The sequence below is a fragment of the Halichoeres trimaculatus genome, unplaced genomic scaffold (assembly GCF_033239565.1).
Source record: "Halichoeres trimaculatus isolate MK-OKI-2021-1 unplaced genomic scaffold, fHalTri1.1 fHalTri1_scaffold_6, whole genome shotgun sequence".
Lineage (NCBI taxonomy): Eukaryota > Metazoa > Chordata > Actinopteri > Labriformes > Labridae > Halichoeres > Halichoeres trimaculatus.
Window position 1 is genome coordinate 20,730,257 of NW_027437184.1, and position 22,335 is coordinate 20,752,591.

General features: G+C 40.0%; 1 protein-coding gene across 1 annotated transcript in view; it reads left to right on the forward strand.

Annotated features, from left to right (window-relative positions):
* Positions 1-22,335, forward strand: part of ubl3a (ubiquitin-like 3a) — a 44,740-nt gene that overhangs the window by 16,806 nt on the left and 5,599 nt on the right. Inside the window, exon 2 of the mRNA XM_074672992.1 lies at positions 20,027-20,135. Within this exon, the coding sequence (XP_074529093.1) occupies positions 20,027-20,135 (109 nt within the window). The remainder of the gene's footprint in view (positions 1-20,026; positions 20,136-22,335) is intronic.

Below are 22,335 nucleotides of genomic sequence, written 5' to 3' on the forward strand. Positions count from 1 at the left end.
CTCTCGTGGATGTGGGGTGGCTCCTGTGTCCCGCACATAGGCTGTATGCCTTATCCTTAATTTTCTACCGGTCTGTACCGGGTCAATAAAGGTAAGGTATTAGCCACACACGGGGTATGATACCCTTGTTATGTTTTCGGCTTTATCCTTATATTTTAAATTTTAAGCCTATCGTTCAGTGTAATACTTAAGGAATAGACAAAAAGTGGCATTAAAAAATGCATTGCTTCTTCACTGGAAAGCCGGTAGAAAGTTAAGGATGAGGCATATATGTGCTGAACAGGATCTCTGATGTGTGCGGGACACAGGAGCCACCATACATCCACGGGAGAAGTCTGCAGGTTGGAGGTTCTCGGGGGATTTCGAAGTAGCTCAATGCTTCAGGAAAAAAATTACTCCTAAAAACAGGAGGAAAAAAATTACTCCTTAAAACAGAAAAAATTATAACAAAAAACAAACCAATAAAAAAATATTAATCAGAAAAACAAAATTAATTACCACAAAAAAATTACTCATAAAAACAGAAATAATTCTAAAAAAAAAACAAACCAATAAAAAAATGTTAATCAGAAAACAAAATTAATTACCACAAAAAACAAAACGAAGAATAAATTAGTCTGAAAAACCTGAGTTGTTTTTTTTTCTTCAAGTGAATGCAATACGCTTCTGTAATTTTAATTAAATTGATCAAAAGAACCAACTTACAAAAGCAATTAGAAAGTGATGCCAACAGCTTCTCCTTTGTCACTTAGTATCCATTGCAAACTTTATGAATTTGAATAGCATTACACTGAGTGATGGCTAAAGCGGCACTGGCAGTGACACATTTCTGTGATGCAGCTCTTCCCTGTGAACATACTCTGGGGAAAATACCACAGGGCCACAAAAAATACCTGTCTCTGCATTGCATACTGTACTGTTACTTTGTGGTGTAAAATGAAGCTCACTTTTTGATTAAAAAATGTATTAGAAGTGTATCTTGAGCAACAGATATTACAGTAATTATTAAAACAATGAAATCCAAAAAGACAGCTCTGGAGAATCCCACAGTGATGCATTTCATTCATAATTAAAAAAAAAAAAAAAACTTTGTGGGCTCCACAAAAAAGGCTTATTGTTGTGAAGCAGAAACGTTGTGTTTTATTTTATTATGCAGAAATATTCTCCATCACTGTTAATCTCCAAAAGAGGATTTCATAACTTTTTTCCCCCCTTTTCTTGATAAAGTATCAGCAGTAGTGATAGCTATCGTAGTTGTACTGCTCATTTTTTTTATTGAAATCTGTTGACATAATTATCCAGGAGGTACAGCCAATAAAGTGAAATTCTTCAAGAAGTTTTTTTCTTGAATATATTTTATGTTAATTCAGTACAAGACTTGAAATTTTTTTATAAGTGCACATAAACCAGCCTCTTTTCTTGTGTGTGTGTGTGTGTGTGTGTGTGTGAAGTAATAGTAATATCCCTGGTTGTGTCCGTCCAGTGCCATCTGGTACATTCCAGCACAGAGGGTATTTTAGCTTGCCAGCAGTCTGTAACCCCCCCCCCCCCCCGTCACACTCCCATGCCGACACATTTTCTTTTCCACACACACACACACTCAGAGGCACACATACACTGACAGCGTCACGTGCGTCGTGACTGCAGGGCAGCACTCCTCTCCGAGGGAGAGAAGAAAAATGCAGCGTTGTGGATGTAACTGCTGTCTCCTGGCTGTTCCTCCTCCCTGACTCCCTCACATGTTACGTCAGTTTCCCCTTTAAATGTCTGCTGAGTCTTTTTGGTGTGAGAGGGAAAAGGACGAGGATGATGACAGGAAGGGGATGAAATTTAGAACCTCCCAGTGCAGCTCTGTCCTTGAGTTTGCTACCAGAAAACTATCAATGGAAACTTTGGGATTTGAGAGACAGGAGGTTTTCTTGAAACCATTTGCTTTGATATTACAGGTTTCAGGGCTTTAAAGGATTTCATTGCTTAAAGTGAGACGTGCAGCTTTGATTCCCAGCTTTAAAAAATGACACTAGCTGAACTAAACTAAAGCCATGTTTTCACCTTGCAGCATAAACAGATATGACGGATGACAGGATGAATGTTCCTACTATATATGATTAAATTAGCCATTCATATTAGAAGCATTACAGCTGCATCAAAAGGGAGAAAAGCACAGTTTCTCTAATTTAAGAGCATCAGCTAATGATTTTTAGTGCTATTCTAGAAAGATCTGTGATTTTCAGGATTTAAATTCTGATTGATCTAAAAATGATGCAAAGAGAGAACCACATGATCAAACTTTAAGAAGTTTGAACCTGCAGGTAAACAGCGTTTTTATACTTCAATGAAAGAGTGAACAAGCCAAAGATATTGTTAAATTTTAATGGTAAATTATTGAGCCAAAATGTGCATTTGTAGATCTGCATGCACACATGAACACAAAGGAAGAGCTTGTGCTTATAAAGGACATGAAAAGGTTACATATGAAGCTAATCCTGGCTGCAGGGAGTCTGACTGCTCACCGCTGGGGAGACCACCTAGGAAACAGGGAAGGGGAGGGTGTGGAGAGGCAGAGTTTTGGGGAAGGGGGGAGGCAGCGGTCACATTAGAGTCTGTGTGTTGTCTCTCGGGAGGTGGGGGGCAGTGTGAGGATGCTTTACTTGACTCCAGGGCTCTTAGATAGCAGGGGGTCAGGAAACCACAAGGGAGGGAGTCACATTGGTGAGACACCCCGTGACAGAAGTGAAGGAGTGAGAGGAGGAGGAGGAGAGTGGGTGGGGGGCAAACAGAGCAAATGGTCACATGAAGGATGTAAAGGACAGGAGGTCGTCTCATCAAAGTCATCATCAGTGTGTGGTCCCCCCCTCGCAGCGGCGTGACGACATGTGGCATGTTGGCCTTTGGGTGGGCGTGTGAGTCTGCTGGTTGCTGTTTTTTCCTGAAAGCCGAACAGACCACAAGGCTGGACTCTGCATGTCGTGTGTATATTTTGGGAAACAAAGCTGCGCAGGAATAATGACAAATCAAAATCCAGTGCTTACTCACACTAACAACCCTAAAAGTCACAGCTTTTTGATGACAGCTGTTTTTCATGAAATTATAATGTGTTCAAGCTTCTGTGAAGAGTTTTTCATTGCTTACGAAACAGACTCAAATCAAAAGCATGTTCTCTCTATGACCTAATAAAGTCAATAAGACCATCAGCAGAAAGATTGACAATTTATATGTTGTCATTTTAATGCCTGTAACTGCTGCAAAGGGGTAGTTGTCAGTCTGGGAAGGTAAACCTTTCTTTGTTTTTTTCTGCTCATGGTAAGGGACACGTCCAGGAAGAGGTTTTTGTCAGTCAACACTTCTTAGAGATCAAAGAATAGAGGGATCACTTAGTCTACAGAGAGGCGCCAATACCAACACAAACAGAAAGTTCCTAACAGCAGCTTCAAGTACAGTTAATATCACAGTTGTTTGATTTAGAATAGAATAGAATAGAATAGAATAGAATAAAACGTTATTGTCATTGTAATAAGTTCAACGAAGTTGAAGTCACAGCAGCAATCGAGAAAACAAAAGTAAGAAAGTGTATAGAAAGTGCAAAAAGGACATTAAGAAAATAGATGCTGACAGCTTGTCCATCATTCTCCAGTTCAGCCAGCCTCCACCTCCACAGGCTCCAGGACTGAGCTTCTTCAGTCATGCTCCATCTCTGTCTCCTAAATCCTGTCTGCTCACAGCAGGTGAAGCTCTTCCAATGTGGCGTTGGTGTCTGTTGTTAGCTCCGTTAGCCATGTCTGTGAATAGCATGATGCTATTCTGCCTTCTGGTATTCCCTCTGTTGCTGGGTTAGCACGGCTAGCTCATCCATCTTATTGGAGAGAGATCTTACGTTCCCAATAACGATGGATGGAAGGACAGGTCCATGTCGTCACTTCTTAGCTCACACCTGAGAACCAGCACTTCATCCTCACCTCCTTCTCCTCACCTTGTGGGTTAGACATCAGGCCTTACACCAGTTAGCATTGACATGCTTCAGGTTGCTAACAGCTGATTTCACATGTGAACAATGCAGCCATGGTTACATGTAGGATCTCCAGACAAAAACAGGAGAAAAAGACACAAAAAGTTTGGTGTCCATGATCAACAAATGAGCCATTCAAAGTAATGGTCCACTCCAAATACAAAGATTACGAAAAAGAGACAGAAAAATTTACAAGAGACAGACAAAGAAGAGAGAGCTGCTGCAAAAGGCAGCCAAAGCCAACAGGGCAGCGCCTAGCAACAATTTCAATTTAGCTTTAAATGTGGATAGAAGTATTAACCATCTACACCAAAAAATACATTTTTTTTTTCTAGCACACACAACTAAAACGAGAGAAGAAATGTGACACCTTTATCCCTGAGTTTTCACCGTTGAACCTAACAGTCCTCGTATTCCCTGATTTAGTTCAGTTGACACTGATGCAATAAGCTATTCAACTACCTGACCTGACTACAGCAGCCTTTATATAACCTCTTCAGAACTGGAAAAGTTTGTAAGTAGCTGCTGCTCTTCTGAGCTTTTACCCACTTCAAATCCAGAGGAGGAGGAAGATGTTATTAGCTGATAAATCCCCCCTACACTGGAGTGTGTTAGCTCCAAACTTCCTCCACACCAATATCCTTATCAGCTCCAGAGGTGCTAACCTAATTTAAACCTCCCCCTTTTTTTGCTTTTCTAATAATGAAATGAGAGGCAAATTTTGTTATTTATTATTTACTGTTCATCACCTTGTAATGCCCTTCTCTATCCCATCTTTTCCCTGGTGTTCAACTGCAAGAGAGGGACACAAAGTCTGAACGCTGACGAAGGGATGAGAGGAGAATCGATTAAAGCATACAAAAGCAATTTCATGTCTTGGCCCACAGCTTCAGAGGCAGAGCCTCAGCAACAGACATTTCAAGTATCCACACAATCGTATGTCTATTTATGTGAAAAATGTGGATGAATTTAAGACGTCAGAAAGTTTGAGGATTACCCAAGAAACTAAGCGGATTTAATTGCCTTCCTCACCTTCATGCTTCCTCCTCTGCAGCCTGGTTTTGACCTTCATTGCTCCGGCCCTCCTTCTCTTTTTGAGTCCCTTCCTTGTCTCTCTGCTCTCTCTCTAATTTCCCTCCTCTGTCCCTCTGGCACTTCTCCAAAAATGTCAGCGTTTCCTACGTTTGTCCTCCCGCGGCATCAGACCTCGTCATCAGTACCATGGCGCCTGCACAGCATCAGATCAGCACTTCAAAGGTGATACGTAGACAGGACTGTCTTTTTCTCTCATCCTGCTTTCAAAACACTTTTCCTCCTTTCTTTTTATGTCAGTCTGTCTCTGGCAGTGTTTGGTTTAATTTCTCTCTCTGAAAGTATCGAATGGAGTTTTCCCTGATGACATGAGGACAGCAGTGTGTGGATCTGGCTGTCAGCAGAAAGAAAAAAGACTCTTTTCATTTGAATATTTCCTCGAGGACACTTTTTCTATATTTTATTAGCCTCTCATTTGCTCTGGCTACTTATTAAGTGTCCTTAGTCCTTCTGTTGTGTGTGTGATTTATAATATGTCAAAACACTGCAGCTTCTGTGTCTTGGTTAATGTAGAAAAGCCTTGTGGGGAAGGATATCTTAATGATAAAAATACCTTTAAAGTCTCAAGTGAGATTTTTTACGCACTTTGTTTTGTGTCTTTTAGCTGTAGAGAAGAGCATCAAAAACTGTGCTCATACATGATTTTCATGCTTTTGTCTGACAGCTTGCTGTAAAATAGGGAACTACATCGTGGTCTCAAAGTCTGTTGTGACCTTAAATGTCAGAGCACAAATACCCAACATGTTAATCTCTTCAGACATCTCAAGTCAAGCCTGTTTAGACTCTCAAACAGGATTTGCATGGTGCGATGAATGGTTTGGGATGTGGAGTCAGGTCAGGTTGTTAGATCAAAGGATTGATAGCACTCTGATGCCTGAAAGCTGCAGGTAGCTTAGGTCTAGTCCTTAGTGAAAGATTTAAAATCCTAACAGACATCAACAACAGGAGTGACTCCACATATGTTAACAGATTATGGCCCCTTTAAAACCACAATGTTTCATGGACTGAAAACGCTGTAGTAAGCATGCCAGGCCTGCAGGTGGTGCTATAGGTCTTGTCTACCAAAGTAGAGTCAAGCTGGTCATGTGGTGAATTGGGGAATACTAAGTTCAAGAGTTGAGCAACAGATGCTCATTTTGTTGAAAGACAGTCCGCAGATACAGCAGATTGAGCAGCACAAGCACAACACGGTAGTTCGCGACTATTGTAACAATGGTACTGTTGGCCTAGTGTATGCATGAAGCGCAAAGCAGAGTGTAACGTCATTGTTTTCACTGAAAACGTCAGCTTATTGTTTACACGGCAACAGTGTCAGCAGCGTTTAGAAAAATCCCACTCTGGAGGCTGCTTTCAAAAGTTTGCGTTTTAGTTCGGCTGAAACGCTGTTTCCGAGTAAACGCGAGGCTAAAAGGCAACAAAACTTGCGTTTCACCCTAAAACCGTTGTTGTGTAAACGGCCCCTATGTGAACATGGCTTCATCCATTCTGTTTTAGTTTAAAGTAGCTAACAAAGTCTGACATCTTAAAACTAAGAGTGCCAGAAAATCTTACACAGTCAAACACAACTTTAAGGACAGCGGGCAGGATACGGTGATGATTGTAAGTCTGAATGTTTATCCAATATGGCAACAACTACTGTCAGTCCCCTCTCCATGTCAGTTTCAGTCAATCAATCAATCAATCAATCAATCAATCAATCAATTAGTCTTTATTTGTATAGCACCAAATCATAACAGACGTTATCTCAAGACACTTTACAAAACCATTAACAGCTCCTAGAACTGTTGATGTTAATAAGATTTTATTCACAGAAACCCAACATCAAGTCAAGATAAGGAGTCTACTCTCATCTCAACCCACCATGATGAGTTTGAATGTTGTTTGTTCACAGGCACATTGTTTACAAGTTAGTCTTACATTTCTGAAGTCCATCTAATTTCATTTTAACCACTTTAGCCATGGCTGTATTTGTTGTGCATCCCTCTCTAGTCAGCTTGCTTCCTGATTGGCTGATTCCAGTAGAAAGCACACAGCTTGCGTGCTCTGCTGTCCTCAGGGTACCTCCAACACAGCAGGATATCTGATTGTAAATACTGAGCAGGATGAATGATTATGGTTATAAAACAATCCAGCCACTATCATCTCAAAAGCAGATTCAGGGTTGCACAGTCTTAACATACCGACACCTGTAAATTTGAACACTTGTAAAGAATTTTCAGCTCGCAGTAAATTCTTTTTCAACATTTTAGTTGTGCAATACTAGTAATAGGCATATAACTGACAAAAACAAAAACATATGACACAACATAAGACAAGAAAGACCAAACACCATACTGTGGTGTAAAAGAAAAAAGAATGGCTGGATTGTTAGCAGTGATTTTTGCGTTCCTCTCAGGTGAAGCATTACCTCTAATCTTATTGTTGATCTTGTACATGAGCAAGCAATGTTAAAATGACGAATGATGAATGATGAATGATGAAATCTAATCCTGCTGCCAGTTAACATTCATACCTATCAGTCACTGTGAATGTTTGCATTGTAAAATGTGAACAGAGGCTGTTTTGGCAGCTTACCTTGTGTGACATCTGAGTTGTAAAAACAAGTCAGGGATTATGTCCTTATCCACCTTGAAGAGTTTTGTTTTTTAAAAACAGCGCCTAACAACACATTACCATGCTCATTACCAACTTACAATATAAACAACATGATACTTAGTATCTGCTTATTGATTTAAAATAGTCTAAGTTTCGACGGTTGGTAGTGCCTCTATTGCCACAGTGTAACAGTGTCGCTGTCATTCTACGCATTAGTCAAATTAACGTTACACTGAACATTTTCACAAAAGTAAAGGAAGAGATCTGCAGTGTCTGTTAGCTAGCCTGTTAGTGCTGAAAAATTCACAGAGCACACTTCTGTCAAAAGAAGTGCTTTTGTTGTTTCAACGAGCTAAATTATGTGGTTGAGCTGACCCCGTCTTGAGAGGTCAATACCAGTAGCTTCTGTTCCGGTTCACCAGCTGGTTTCTCAACAAAAAGGCTGAGATGACCAGCATCCCTCGTGGCTAATGCCCTTACTATCGACAAGTAACTCAAGAAACCATACTTCAAAAACTATCACTTTCACATAAGCATTTTTCCATTGGCATTCTCATCAGATGCAGAAAGTAACAAACTCCAGATTCTCTTTCCTGTTACTTTGATGTCAGCATTTTCTTCTTCCTCAGACAGACCTGTTCCTCTGCCAAAACCCGTACTGTGTTGAAATTTGTGGTTGCTTTGTGTCTGTTTCCTGCAGTTTTGTTAATGTCTCTTTCATTTCAGTTCCTTTTTTGCTGTTTACTCATTTCTTGCCTTTCTCTGCGCAGCCATTAACCACCAATCCAAAGTTTGCCCTCCAAACTAATTAGAAGGAGTATTAGAAATCACTCGGTGGGGTTCAGTTTCCCTCTCTGTCCACTGTCCTGTCCTCTCCTATAAAGGTTAAAAGCCTGAAATACAACTCAAGTTAAAAAAAGAAGTTGTCACTATTTGTCTACTAGTGTTATAATCCTGTCAACAGGAAGAGGAAGAGATATGAACAGTACACTGTGACTTTGCCAAGATTAATTTGACAAATGTGTCTTGTGCAACTACGTTCTTCCAAAAGTTGTCCTCACTGGTCAGGATTATCAAGGTTTTTTGACCAATCAGAATCAACTATTTAACAATTGTAATAAACATAAAAAAATAAAGAAATAATTAGTCCAGTAGCTTATGGTTGCTTTTTCAGGTCATATGGAGGCTTCAGTATGGATTTAAGTTGTTCAAGAAGCTGCTCAAAAGGCCTCACAGAAGCTTTTATCTCAGGCTACTTTCACAGAAGTGGCAGAGTGTTAATTTTCAAATTTCTGTTTTTTTTTTGTTTTTGTTTTTTTGTAACAAATTAGGTATCTTGCAAAGTGCTAACTTGTCATTTTCTCCTGATATCTGATTCAAACTCACAGATGTTGCTGTCAGAGTCCTACAGTTCTCACATTCAGCACCATTCATTCATGTCAAGATTTCACATATCTGACAAGCAGAAAAACCTGCTCAGTTTCACACAATGAAACAACAGTTCCTAAAATAATAATTTATTAACTTTTTACCACCCCTGTGACTTTTAAATACCCTCATCACTGGTGGATGTGGAGCTTATCTCTGGTTTTGCAGTGGGAAAAAGGAAGCATCAATCAAACAAAAGCAGCTAAAGTTCTGATAAGCAATAAACATGCTTTAGTGTAAATATTTAGCCAGACGTGATCCATTAAAACTCTGCAGCACTCATCAGCTCCCTCACCCTCCTCATCTCCTCTTTCTCTCCCTGTCATATCACACACTGGTGTCGGCTAAAGATCTCTTTGATCTCACCCAGCTTCCACACAGCGTCCCATCGGTGTGTGGGTAATGCAAAGTAGTTTGCTTCAGTTTTGGCAGGGCTCACATTTTGCATGTTAATTCATTTAGCCCGGGGGTGTCAAACAGCCATTTTGAAGAGTGAATGAAGGAAGACGCAGGAGTTGAGGGGGAGTCAGGAGGCAGCCAGTGCAACGTAAAACCTGCATCAACCTCTTGTGACAGCTCTCATCGCGGAGAGGAAGCGCATGTGATCAAAGGCACCTTACCTACCTGCTGTCTGTCTGTCAGGAGAGGAATGCAGCCCTGTATGTGTGTGTGCAGTGTGTGTGTAAGTTTCTTCACTTCAGGGGAGATGACAGCATGAAAGAGAGCTCTACCTGTTTCTGCGGAGTGGAGAAGCATCTGATGGATTAAAGGGTTATCTGTCTGTAAGCAAAAAGGAGGGAGTGATGAAGAGGTAGAGGACAGAAAGCGGAGAGCTGTCAAGATTGGTGCCAGCCAGCGCGCAGGAAACAGCTGATGGTGCCTGTGACAGGAAGGAGAGGGAGCTGTGATGAGGACGTCAGCGTATCAAAGGACAGGGTTTTTTTGAACAGTGTAAAAAGATCTCTCTTTAATAGAGAGATACAAGAAATGATGGGAGAGGGGAGTAAGCATAGGAGATATGAGGTGTGGTGGTGACAATTTGGGGAAGAAGAGTTTTGTCTCTCATCTTGTCTGGGATTCAAAAGTTAAGTTTGATATCTGATGGTGCAAGTAGCCAATCAGCACATGGGATTTTGGGTTGGCGTATAGGCTGTCCAATGAGATTTCATGTGGGGGATCTGCACATGCCCCTGCCAGTACCTGTCATGCTCTAATTGAAAAGGACAGAAACGTTCATTTATGCCACTCAAAGCTATCAGAACAATGTGGCCATTAGCTGCCTCTGCCGCAGGAAGTCCGTATGAAGCACCAGAGAGTGCATCTGAGAAAGGTCTGTGGTGTTTGCTCTTAGAGTCTCTTCAACACCAGATCCTGGTTTTAATGATTAATGGCTCTAATAGAGTTCAGCAGGAAGAAGCTCTGCGTTTTATGTCCACTGAACACACAGTTCACTTCATACACAAACAGGGAGAGAAAACTTTGATCGCAGGCCAGCACGGTCGCTTCAAAGGGCTTCAGATGTAGAGGGCTGACCACCAGAACATAAAACGCTTTTTATGATGTTATTATCGTGGAAGTGTTAAATTCCCAGCATTAAATGATAATAATGATGCCTTCATGGTTATGGTTATGATAATCATTTTAATTTTAAGTGTTAATTCTGTGTCAGAGTGAAATGCTTGTCATCAGTATGATACCTTGAGATGTAGTTATTTAACAGTATTTTTGATTATTCTGGCACAGCAGCTCTGCTTGAATGAATGCAGCTGACATGCTGGTTCAGGTCATTTGCATTTTCTTTAACAGACTTCCTGTTTGCTGAAAAAGAAAAGAGGGGATGTTTGCCTGTAAGACAGTTTGTGAAACTGTAAACTCCTCAAAATGAAGCTTATACTGGTACTACTTGACTCTGGTTAAGTGGGAAATCTCATAAATGACATTTTTCTTCACAGAGAGTAAATGAGTGGCAACATCACTTTAAAAGCAGCTCTAAAATAAGACATGTAATCACGTATCACAAGACCATTATGGTGCATCATCATTTAGCACTTATCTCAAATACCCTGTCTGAGCAGGCGTTTTCATAGTATACATGCATAAAAACATGACATAACAGCACAGATGACTAACTGGCTCCCTGCCGTTGCTATAGCAACCAGTAGAACTGCATGTATGCATAATGAGCAGTGTTGGAGTAAATCTGGTGAGGTTGCTTGGCTGGAGCTGTCTTTTTATGTTTTGTAACTGCAAAAAAAGACTATTTGTCTCAAGGGAGGAAGTCTATGAAAAGGTTTTCTCTCTGTCTCAAATATTTTCACACTGCCCTTTTTTCTGTTATTCAGTTGGATTGTTTCACAGTTTGTATATTAGCTAAATGGTTTTAATCAGCCTGTGTGGCTGAAACAACAGATGCGTCATGTTTTCCATGTTGTGTGTGCTGTTGGTAAAGTAGGTCAGAGAAAAGCTTTCCAAGGATTATTATAAGTTAAGGAGAAGCAAACTTCAGCCAGGTCAAGGTGCTACTGTTACCTCCTCCTGTTCTGTATTTTAAATGAAGTAGAAGGAGCAGTTGTGTGTAAGTGTTGTTTAGTTAACCCAAAAAGTCAGCTAACTTTGGTATAAACATTAAGAATTCAAAGAGGTGACACACATAAAAAGTTCAAAGTTTGATGACATTGCAGTCACACAGTACAGTTTACATTTTACAGTTTCATTTAGCAGACGCTTTTGTCCAAAGTGACGTACAACACAAGCAAGAATTTAGACAGAAGGAAAACTAGTGTGACAACAGTGCTACAAGTTATTCGACTGCAGGCTGCAATCTTCAACAAAATTCAGTAATAGTGCTAAAAAATCCTGAGAGCTGAGTTTTAGACCTACTGACTCATTCTACCCCTGAGGGCAAAGAGGAGAAGGGTCAGCTTAAGTGCACAAGTGTTCCCTGAACTGATACATTTTTCAGACTTCTCTTAAAAGTAGAAAGGGACTCTATGGATCGTATAGAGTTTGGTAATTCATGCCACCATTTGGGCACAACAGAGGAGAAGAGTCTGGCTAGTGATTTGGAGCCATGCTGGGCTTGAAGCACCTGCGCACAGTAAAGTCACTAAGTGCTTTAAAAGATCTCAATATTTAGACAAAACAGGCAAAATTAAGAGTAAATAAATTTTACATCTATTTCAAACTTAAACTTTCAGTAGAGACAACACAGCGTATAAAAACTTGAGGACTATTCCAAAGAGTTGGAGCCATGAGGCACAGCAGGTAGACCCTGGTCAGCAGGTAGATGTAAAGTGTTTACTGAGTGGTTAGAAAGACTAGAAAAGCGCTATATAATCACAGGTCTGTTTACCATTAACAATTTACTGGTGATTTCAGGATGGATGAGTTGAGGTATGCCTACGTGCTTGATCATGCATAGCTTTATTGGTGAGAACAAAGATTTTAAAATCCTGTTGGCAGCCAATTTTCAAAGAATAAAATAGTAGTGATGGTGTTTTCTTGCTTTACTTGGTTAAGAGTCTGGACTACAAACCAAGTTTCACCAGAAAATTTTAACTGTGAAAATTTGAGTCTCACAGTTTGCCTTTGTTACTCAAATGCATCTTCTATAAGAAATCCAAGATTCCCAAGTTTTCACTCTTTGATTTAGAAACAAACGGTCTCCTGTGTGTTCATATAATTCTTGAAAAGTAACATTTGCCCATTCAGTTTAACCTCCTCGAGCTGCTTGTATTTGAAAATAATAAATCATAAAAAACCCCCACATTTTTAGTATCAAAAATATGAAATAAGCTGATCTTGTGTATTGTATGTCAGAATCAGAATCAAGATTTATTGCCAAGTACTTTTGCACATACAAGGAATTTGTCTTTGGGTGTTGGTGCAACTATTAACAAGAAAATAATGAAAATGCAAGATAGAATATAGGAACAAGTTAAGATATAAAATAAACAGATATGAAAAAAATAATTAAAAATGGCTTAAAATAAATAGAAATAGAAATAAAAAATAGTAGCATTTACAGAAAAGAATAATGATAATAATTTTAATGAGAAACAGAACAAGAGTATGTTTTCTGTCTGTGGACATAGAATGAACCCAGGAACCTCAAGGATGTGGAGCTCCCATTTTTACATGTAGCTGAATGTTATTTACAGTTTTTTAATTAAATGCAGTAATCTAAATGTAATACATGTCACTTACTTTTAACTTTGAAACTAGATTGGAGGCCTTAACACACATAAAATCTACAAAAAGCCAACCTCCAACTCTTGTTGCAGCTTCGTTTTTCAGTAGTGTCCATCCACATCCGACTTGGTTTCAAACACATACTGCTGGGCTTTGCTGTCTCCTGCAGTCATGTATGAGGGTATACTCAGGGGTTGCTATGGTACCATGGTACTCTTTCCATGTAGACAGGCCACATGGAAGAAAGAGGCGGGGTTTGAAGGAATTCATTTGGATTTAAAGAGACAGACACCAAAACCAGCCTTAGTGAGACTCCATGTTGAACTGGTCCAAGCACTCCTCTGCTGCTTGATTCATAATAAAATTACGGCTCGACATATTAAGGATGTTTCATTAAGACAACAGGGGGCTGTGTATAATGTCATTTTAAGTCTCCTGTCCTCAGTATTGACTCCATTATCGCTCTTTTCCAGGATGAAAATATCCAGCTAGTGTTTTAAGCTGGCATGTTTGTTTCCAAGTACAAATGTGTTCATTTTATAAAATAAAAACTTAGCGAGCTTCAAGGAAAGAAAATAAAAGTCACAAATTGAGTCAAAGAAAGCTCCTAAAAACAGATTGCAGTAATACACCACCCTCCACACATTCAGACACACAACCTCACAGACAGGCTGAGATTACAAGTCCTCGCCTCGGGCTTTGTTTCTCATATCTCATCATCAGTCAGCCGCTGTTACATAACCTCTATCTGTGTGGATGTGTGCGCACAAAGGAAGTCCATTTCATTTATACAGCGCCAAATGTTAACAGAAGTTATCTTTTCATGCAGAGCAGGTCTAGACTAACTCTGGAAGGAATGCACAAACACTAAAAAACCCAATTTATTCGATATAAAGTCAAAATTCAGCTTTTTGACATCAAATATTTTCCTCTGCGCTTGCTGGCTTTGTCACATCTGGGGAAGTGAAGCTGCAGCTTCTCGTTCATGCATTCAGTCTGTCTTACATCTTCTGCTCTTACTTTTCCCTTTTTCAGTCTGTTTTTAATTAAATCAAACAATGGCACCATGGGAGAATTTGTGCTCTAATGGAGGCTAATAATTGCAGTGAGTCTTTATGCATCGTCAGAGCTCGCAAAGCTGTTTTATTTACCCAGTTTCACTAATTAATAAATGTGGAAAGTGCCTGTTAAGCTTCTCTTTTCTTTTGATACTTTTTAATTTTTAACAGTCCATCATGTGTCCTAGTTTGTACCAGTTAATGTTCATTTAAATTTGAAGACTTTTAGAAAGTGGTGGGAAGAAGAAAGTTTCCACAAAAACATCAATAAAGTCTGAAGCTGATGATTCATGTGGGTTTTTGTACTGACAGATTGCTGCGCGGCAACATTCTTCAGTTCACAGTCGAATTTTCTGCAGATTTAATGGACCAGTCAGAGTGGGCTGTCTGCTGAATCCAGCTGGCTTGTTTTAAAACAGAGCTCAGTCGGGCTAATCACCCGCCTTCCTCTCCTGAATTCATTCATACAGTTAGGAATCCACACTGACAGCAGCGGCGAGTCCTCCTGCATAGACTACCTATAAAGCTGCTCTAATATATTCCCACAGGAAGGCTTTCCACTCTGTAATTTGTTGACTGCTGCAGAGGGTCTGAAGAGCAGCAATACTCTTAAATGTACTTATAGACACAGGCACACATAACAACACAGACAGAGAGACACACTCTCTTTCTCTCACACACACACACTAGAGCCTTGAGAAAGACTTGAGGATGGTACTCCGGGAGGAATAATTATAGGCGGCATTGAATTTCCTGCTCTGCACCATGTGCAAACACAGTTTAGCTGAGAGAGTTTGCTTTCCTCACGTTTGCACCGTGGCACTACTTGGCAGCAGTGTTGCATTATTGTCGTGTTGCTGGATGTCTGCAGAGAAGCACAATCCTTACTGGCCTGTGCCTTTAATTATCTTCTCCCTGCTGATGCATCATGACTTTCATGCTAAGCTAGCTGATACCAGGACTCACAGAAGCTTTCGAATGCCTCTCACTGAGGATTGCTCAGTATTCCTTCTCCTGTTGCTGCCATAGATGGTGCTGAAGACATGGTGTTTGTATGCATAAGTAATCGCCTGTTAGCCTGAAGATATGTGTATTTACTGCATGTTTATGCATGAAGTACTGCTCTGCCTCTACCTGGAGCTGTTGTATTTGTTACAGAGAATAGGTTGTAATTGAATATTCTTCCCTGAGCCGGCTGTGAAAGCTCATTACCTGCCCCTCTGCGCAAGACGGTCCTGGGAGAAGGAGCGGGAACCCTGAGGGAGTGAGAAAAAGAGCCAGAGTGAGTTAGGAGCTTGATTCAGTTAGTGTCAGAATTGAGGGAAAAGAAGGAAAGCTGAGACACAGAGATACAGTTGGATGACTAACAGTTGGGTGTTGCTGAGCTGCCAGACCTGCTGGAGTGTTATGTAACTCGGTATGAAAGGTTATATCTGCTGAAATATCACCTTTTCTTGATGTGCAGATGCTTTCATGTAATGCAGCAGTTGAACAAACTGGAGATGTTTTAATACCTGCTCTACCTTAAAATGAAGTTTTTCTTCATCAAACTGAAGTTTTCCACACAGTCAGGGAAAGTTAGCGTGTGTATCCCATTAATATCTGGTCATAAATTCCCACAGAGCATCTCAGATAAGTGGCTGACTCCTCAGACATTCATCATCGCTGGAACACGGACAACATATTGGAAATCTTGCTGCGTTTTATTACACTGTACTCTGTCACTCTGCTTTCCATCTCTCCTGTCAAGATTCATCACCGTGTCTCTCGTAGTTTCACTCCATTTCAGCCCTCGTGATGAAAAGAGTTCATCCAAACTTTCACTTCCTATTCCCCAGTTGCTTGTGTTTGACCATTTCTTCAGTGTTGTGTTTTCTCACTCTAAGACTTGCCAACCAGTCCATTAAGTTTAAGGTTCTGTGTTAATGTCAGGGAATTAGTCGTCAGAGACATGTGTTTACAAAAGAAAAAAGCGAGCAGAGAAAGCAATGAAGGATGGAATGAGGAAAGACGCAGACAGAGGGACTGAGAGATGTGCAGGTTGGTGATAAGAGGAAAGAGGCAGAGTTTACCTTGTTTAATTGAAGCTGGCTCTGTGCCTGTTGTTATTCTGGCCTTGTACATTCCTTCACTGTAAGCTTTTCACAGAAAGAGGGAAGGAGGGGGGGATTGAAAGGTAGAGGAGGGAAAGGGAGACAGAGATTGCTGCGGAGAGGAAGACAATGTAATGTGACAGTAGGGAAAGATGCAGAGGGGAGGGGAGGGGGGGTTAGGGGGTTTAAAGCTATCTTGTAGGTGTTATCAGGTTGAGCCACCCACCAGTGGCTGTCTCCATGGTGACACCATGGTAACGACCAGGTGTTCAACCGGGGAAGAGCAGGACCTTGCTTATGTAAAGGGGCTTCCTGCTCCTATTATTTCTGTCTCCATCTGTGTCATTCAAATCCTCTGTCTGTGTCTGTCTGTGGAGGTTAGAAAGAAAAAAAGTTGGAACAGCTCTAATCCTGTCAATTTAACAGTCTACAAACTTCTTTTCATCTTTTTCTTTGCCTTTTATTTGTTGCCTTTTCTCTTTCTTAATTTTCTTTGAATTTTTTACATTTTCCTTTTCCTTTTTCTTTGCCATGATTTTTATTCCTTTATTTACACCTCTTTTGTTTTTTATTTCCTAATTTATTCATTTTTTCACTTATTTATTTATTTTTTCCTTTACTCTTTCTACTTTTTTATTGTCTTCATTTTTCTTCTTTCTCCAGTTTTATCATTTTCTTTTACTTTTTTTTTTAATCTCATCTTTTTAGAACATTCATTTCAATAGGGATAAAATTCAAACTTTCTGCATATCAGAGTGAAAGTGTGTCTGAGGTAAATGTGAAATGAACAGATAAATCATCCTCCCCTCTTTTTAAAGGGTTGTTTACTAAAAAAAATTGAAATAGAAAGAAACATCAAAATTTAGATCAAAGTTGCATAAGTATGATGTCCTCTCTTGGTTTTTAGCTTTTTCATGACAACTAATGACAGCTAACAAAATTTGTTTACAACAATCACAATAAAAAATGTATTAGAGGAAATGTCTTTGATATATTTCACATTAGTGCGTAAAGTTTTGGGACTTTTAGACAAATATTTTGAAGCAAATATGTTGTGTTAAAAAGTTGAAGAATGATCATCAGCCTCTCTGCTCAGGTGTGTTGGATACATTCAGTGTGTTTGTATCGATGTTGATGACATCTCTTAATGGTTGTTTGTGGACTCAGCCTTGAGGTCATGTGTGTCTGTGTCATTTTGCATACTTATATACGCTTGTGTGTGTACGTCTGTGTGTTTATGTTTTTGTATGGCTCCTGCGTTCTTAAACCTTTAAGCTGATTTGATAACAGGCTTACACAGATCTATGTTACAATCCGTTGGCGTTAGCTCTGTTACATCACTGCAGCCGCCGATGTGTGCATGTGTGTGTGTGGCTATGTGTGTACACGTGTGTTTGTGTTTGTGTCACTCAGTAGAGTGGGTTAGGTGGGGCCAGGGGGTTGTGGTGTGGAGGGCTAACAGACGCCCTGCACATGGTATCACACTAGGAACAATGACACACACGTGCTTGTGCCATGCGGGCACTCCAGGCGAGACACACAAACACACTAAGCAGGGGCAGACACACACAGACCAGGGCTCTTAAAGGCATACTGTACCACTAATTAACTCATATTAAACCAGATATTAGATAAAACTAGAGCTCTGCATCATAATTATATACAGCTTTGTGAATCAAAATTGCAAAGTGAATTTACCTCCATTACTTGATTAAAGGGAAAAGTGGAGATGATGACTGTGGTGATTTTTTTTTGTTACTCTGTAGTTATCTTTGAAATCTAGCAGCAACTGCAAGACCACGTCTTCTTTTAATGTTTCACAAAAAATGTGTTTTTTGGGCCACTTCTGTTATAAGATTAAACACAAGTCAGACGGCTCTGATTCTCTTGCTGCATATGTTTGATTGTCCTTCACAGAGATAGACCGATATGGGGTTTTTTTGGGACCGATACTGATACTGATTATTAGTAGGCAAGGAAGCCGATAACCGATATTTGAAGCCGATATTCATTTGCAGTCAAAGTGAAAATATTGGCATAGATAATTGGAACAATACAAACTCCAACACAATAACTGCATTCAAATGCCTTCAAGCATATGTTTATTAAACAGCTCCCACGCTTAGCAGCATGTTTTATAAAGTCAAATAAAAACTTAAAAAAATAAATAGCTAAAGTTTTCTGCTGTAAATAAAGTTTTCCAAAATGTCAATGTAACTGCTATTAAACTGGACAGAATTTAGTTTGTGCTGCCTTTTACAGGTATGTACTGCAGTTAAATTAATTTTCTGTTTGATTTTACATGACTGATTTTAAATGACCATCTAGGGCTTCCATAGTTCAGACAGGGAGAAATTCTTTGCAGTGAAGCATCTGAGCCAAAACAACACAGTTTGGAATGGGTTTCATATCGGCCATCGGATTAAAAAAAGGCCCATACCGATATGCCCCAAAATGCCAAATATCGGCCCGGCCTATAATCGGTCTATCCCTGGTCCTTCAACTTGGTTGTTGCTCAACATTCATTGGCAATAGAGAAGAATAGTTTTCAGTTAAAACTTGCTGCATGAATCAACAAGGCAGCAGTTTTCTGATAGATCTTTAAAATGTCTTTTATCTCTGTTTTGACTGCAACTAAAAGATTTATTTTTAAAAATGTTTTAGCAAATGATGACTTATTTTTAGAATAAAACTGTTTTGGGGCTTCTTTACCCCAAACTCTATGAAGGCAGTTCCCCACCTGCACCAAAGAAGCTGTTCAGTAATTTACTTTGACCTTTGACGTCCAAGGAGACGGAAGGAAACAAGCCCACTCTGAACAAAATCTAACATCATCAGTCATTTATCTTTAGACTTGGCTTTCATACTCACCTTCTTGGATAAGCTGTTGACTGTACGCTGCACATTTTAGTGCTCAAAAAGAGCTAAATGTTCATGTTTTATGAGCTGTTTAACACAGTGAGGGATAAAACCAGTCTCATTCATAAATAATAACCCAGCTTTACATAATGGCCAAAAGCGAAAAGCTTCAAAAGTGTTCCATCTTGAAAATTATCCTGGAAATGCATTAAGAAATTAATATTACAATAGAGATCCAAATTTAGACTTAAAACTGAGATTACTCTTAAAAACGTCCTGTAGAACTAGAGATGTTATTTATTGTTTTTAGAGTGAATGAGTAAAGCCAAGTTTTAATGAATAATAAAAGATGAAATGTGGGATTACAGCAGAAGTTTTGCTCATGAGCATTAAACCTGATGAGGGGTGTACGTGTGAGTAAGCAGCAGAATATCAAACCAAGGACAAAGTCATGGAGAGTGAAATAGTAAATAGAGGAAAGAGGAAAATGAGGAAGTCGGGGAGACAGATGGGAGATGATCCTGAGGAAGGATGCACCTCAGAGTTTTCATATCCCTCTCCTGTTTCCTCTGTAACAACTGAACTTGAAGCTGCATGCTTCCTGTGTCTAATGTGACATACAGGGCTCTGACCTTTGTGTGTTTAAATCATGTGTCCTGTATGATTCTCATGTGCGGCTCTGTTTTTTATTCTCTGTGTTGCAGATAAACCTGCGACTCATCCTCGTCAGCGGGAAGACAAAAGAATTCCTCTTCTCTCCCAACGACTCGGCAGCGGACATCGCCAAACACGTTTATGACAACTGGCCGATGGGTGAGTAGAAACATCGGAAACATCAGAAACATCTGTGATGGAGAAATTTTCAAGAGCCAAGTAGGCACTTTTCAATTATGTCTTGATTTATCTTTTCACAAACACCCTGAAAGTAGCTTTCATGAAGCTAAAATTTAGCATCTTAACAGTTAGACACATTTTTAACTGGTTCATTCACGGGCCTGCATTGTCACACAGTTTGATTCAACAGCATCTAATTTCTACAAACAGTCAGGATTTGCCCAAAGGTGACATGACAGACTGATTAGTGACTTAAAGCTCTTAAATTCTTTGTTATAACAGAGACTCAAGTGACTATGTGCAATAAAGAGGATGTTACAAGTGTTATTTAGCTTGTGTTAAATTTTCCACAAGTTTTTTTCTTTTGTCTCAGAATGAACTGAAAAGGACTATTTTTTGACAAAGGATGTAAAACTATGCTTCGATTTCTTTTGATCATCTTTTTTTTAATGTATCCCAAACCTTAGTATCAAACTTTCAGGCCTTGTAGATACACATGTAGATAGGTATTTTCAAAAACAAATATCTTCTCCTCCTTGATTTTTTAACAATACTTTCGTCCACATGCACCAGGCAAATCTGCCGGTGAATGCGTTCCCGCTTCTTTCTCCAGGACTGAGGTGGGCTTTACACGAGTACGAATTTCTACGACTCTAGTAAAATAAACTATCGATCCGGTAATATTGACACACGGAGACGCGTATTTGTCCATGACTCCGCATCTTTTTTGAAAACGGGTCTGCAGGTGGATATCTGCGTATTCGTCTTCATGCCGTATTTGGTATAAACAGATAAGTCTGGAAAAGACGGTGACCTCATAGTACCCCTCCTACTCCCCGCCCCCCAACCCACGTTGTCACATAACAACAACAACAACAATGGCGACCGGTTTCTGATTCTGATATTGTTCCAGCAGCTACAAATATTGCTGCGACTATTATATCAACATTTTCTCAGGGAGCATGAACAACACCAGCTATGGCAACAAAAACACGTGATCATGCAGAGTCGCAGCATGTTACGCGTGCATGAGCACTTGTTGACATGGAATCCGCCTCGGAGCAGAACCAGATGGGCAACCCGACGACAGTTTTGCGTTGTCATGTAAATGCACAAGCCTATGTACAATACGATGTGTAAACAGCGATACATGTTTTGATGCCGACGCCAAGACGATACGGGGCCGTCCTCGTGTGAGGAGGGCCTCAGTGCGGCATGCCAAACCCATATTTGGCAGTGTTTTTCCAGATGTGACACCCATACCATCCAATCAGGATGAACCTCCATTATTAAGCTGTGGTGTTAGAGAACCAAAAACTCAGCTTTCAGGGGTCTACACGAGACCACGAAACCAGAGTTTTCCAAAAATCTTCACTTTTGCCAGAATTTTCAGGAAACATTGTTTTCAGTAATGTGAAACTGCGGTTTCTTGTGGACGACAGACCTAAACATAAAAAATACAAGCGTTTTCCCAAATACCCAGCTACATGTGGCCATAGCCTCAGATGATGCTGGACTGTTCCTCAGGCACGACTGCTAATGCTGAACTATAGGCTGTTTTAGGTTGGGTTTGATATCACCACCCCTGTTTGAAAAGCAGCTTCATTTTAAATCCCCTCAGATGAGTGTTGACAGGGATGCCTTTTTTGAGTGACTTTTGGCTGACTCTGTTATGAGCCAAAATGATTCATACTGCTTTACACAGTCAAATAAATGCAGCAAAACAAATCTGAGGCAATGCATCCTGGTACACGTGGGCACTGACACACTCTTTGTGGTAAAAACACAGTGGAGTCATTAGCAGATGCTGGATATTTACCATTCCTCTGGTAGAAAAAAGACTGACCTCATAAACCTAAAAACTATAATCTTGTTTATAGTTTCCAGCATTGCGTCTTTCTGGGGTTGTGCACTGTTTAAAATGTATGATTTGTTCGACGGCTCATTTTTACTCGTAGAGTTTCTCCCACATTCAGATCATGCAGACCTGTTTTGTGTTATTTTGTAATTCGTCACATTGCATAAGCACAGCTGCTGTGTGTTTGCATGAGCAGTAACTGCTAACACCTCAGCTGCTAATGCACTTGGAAAGCAGGGGATCTGACCAGGCTTGGCTCCACTTTCATTTTCTATTACACAGATAAAGGCAGATGAAGAGCTGTGGCAGGTTTCCAGAGAG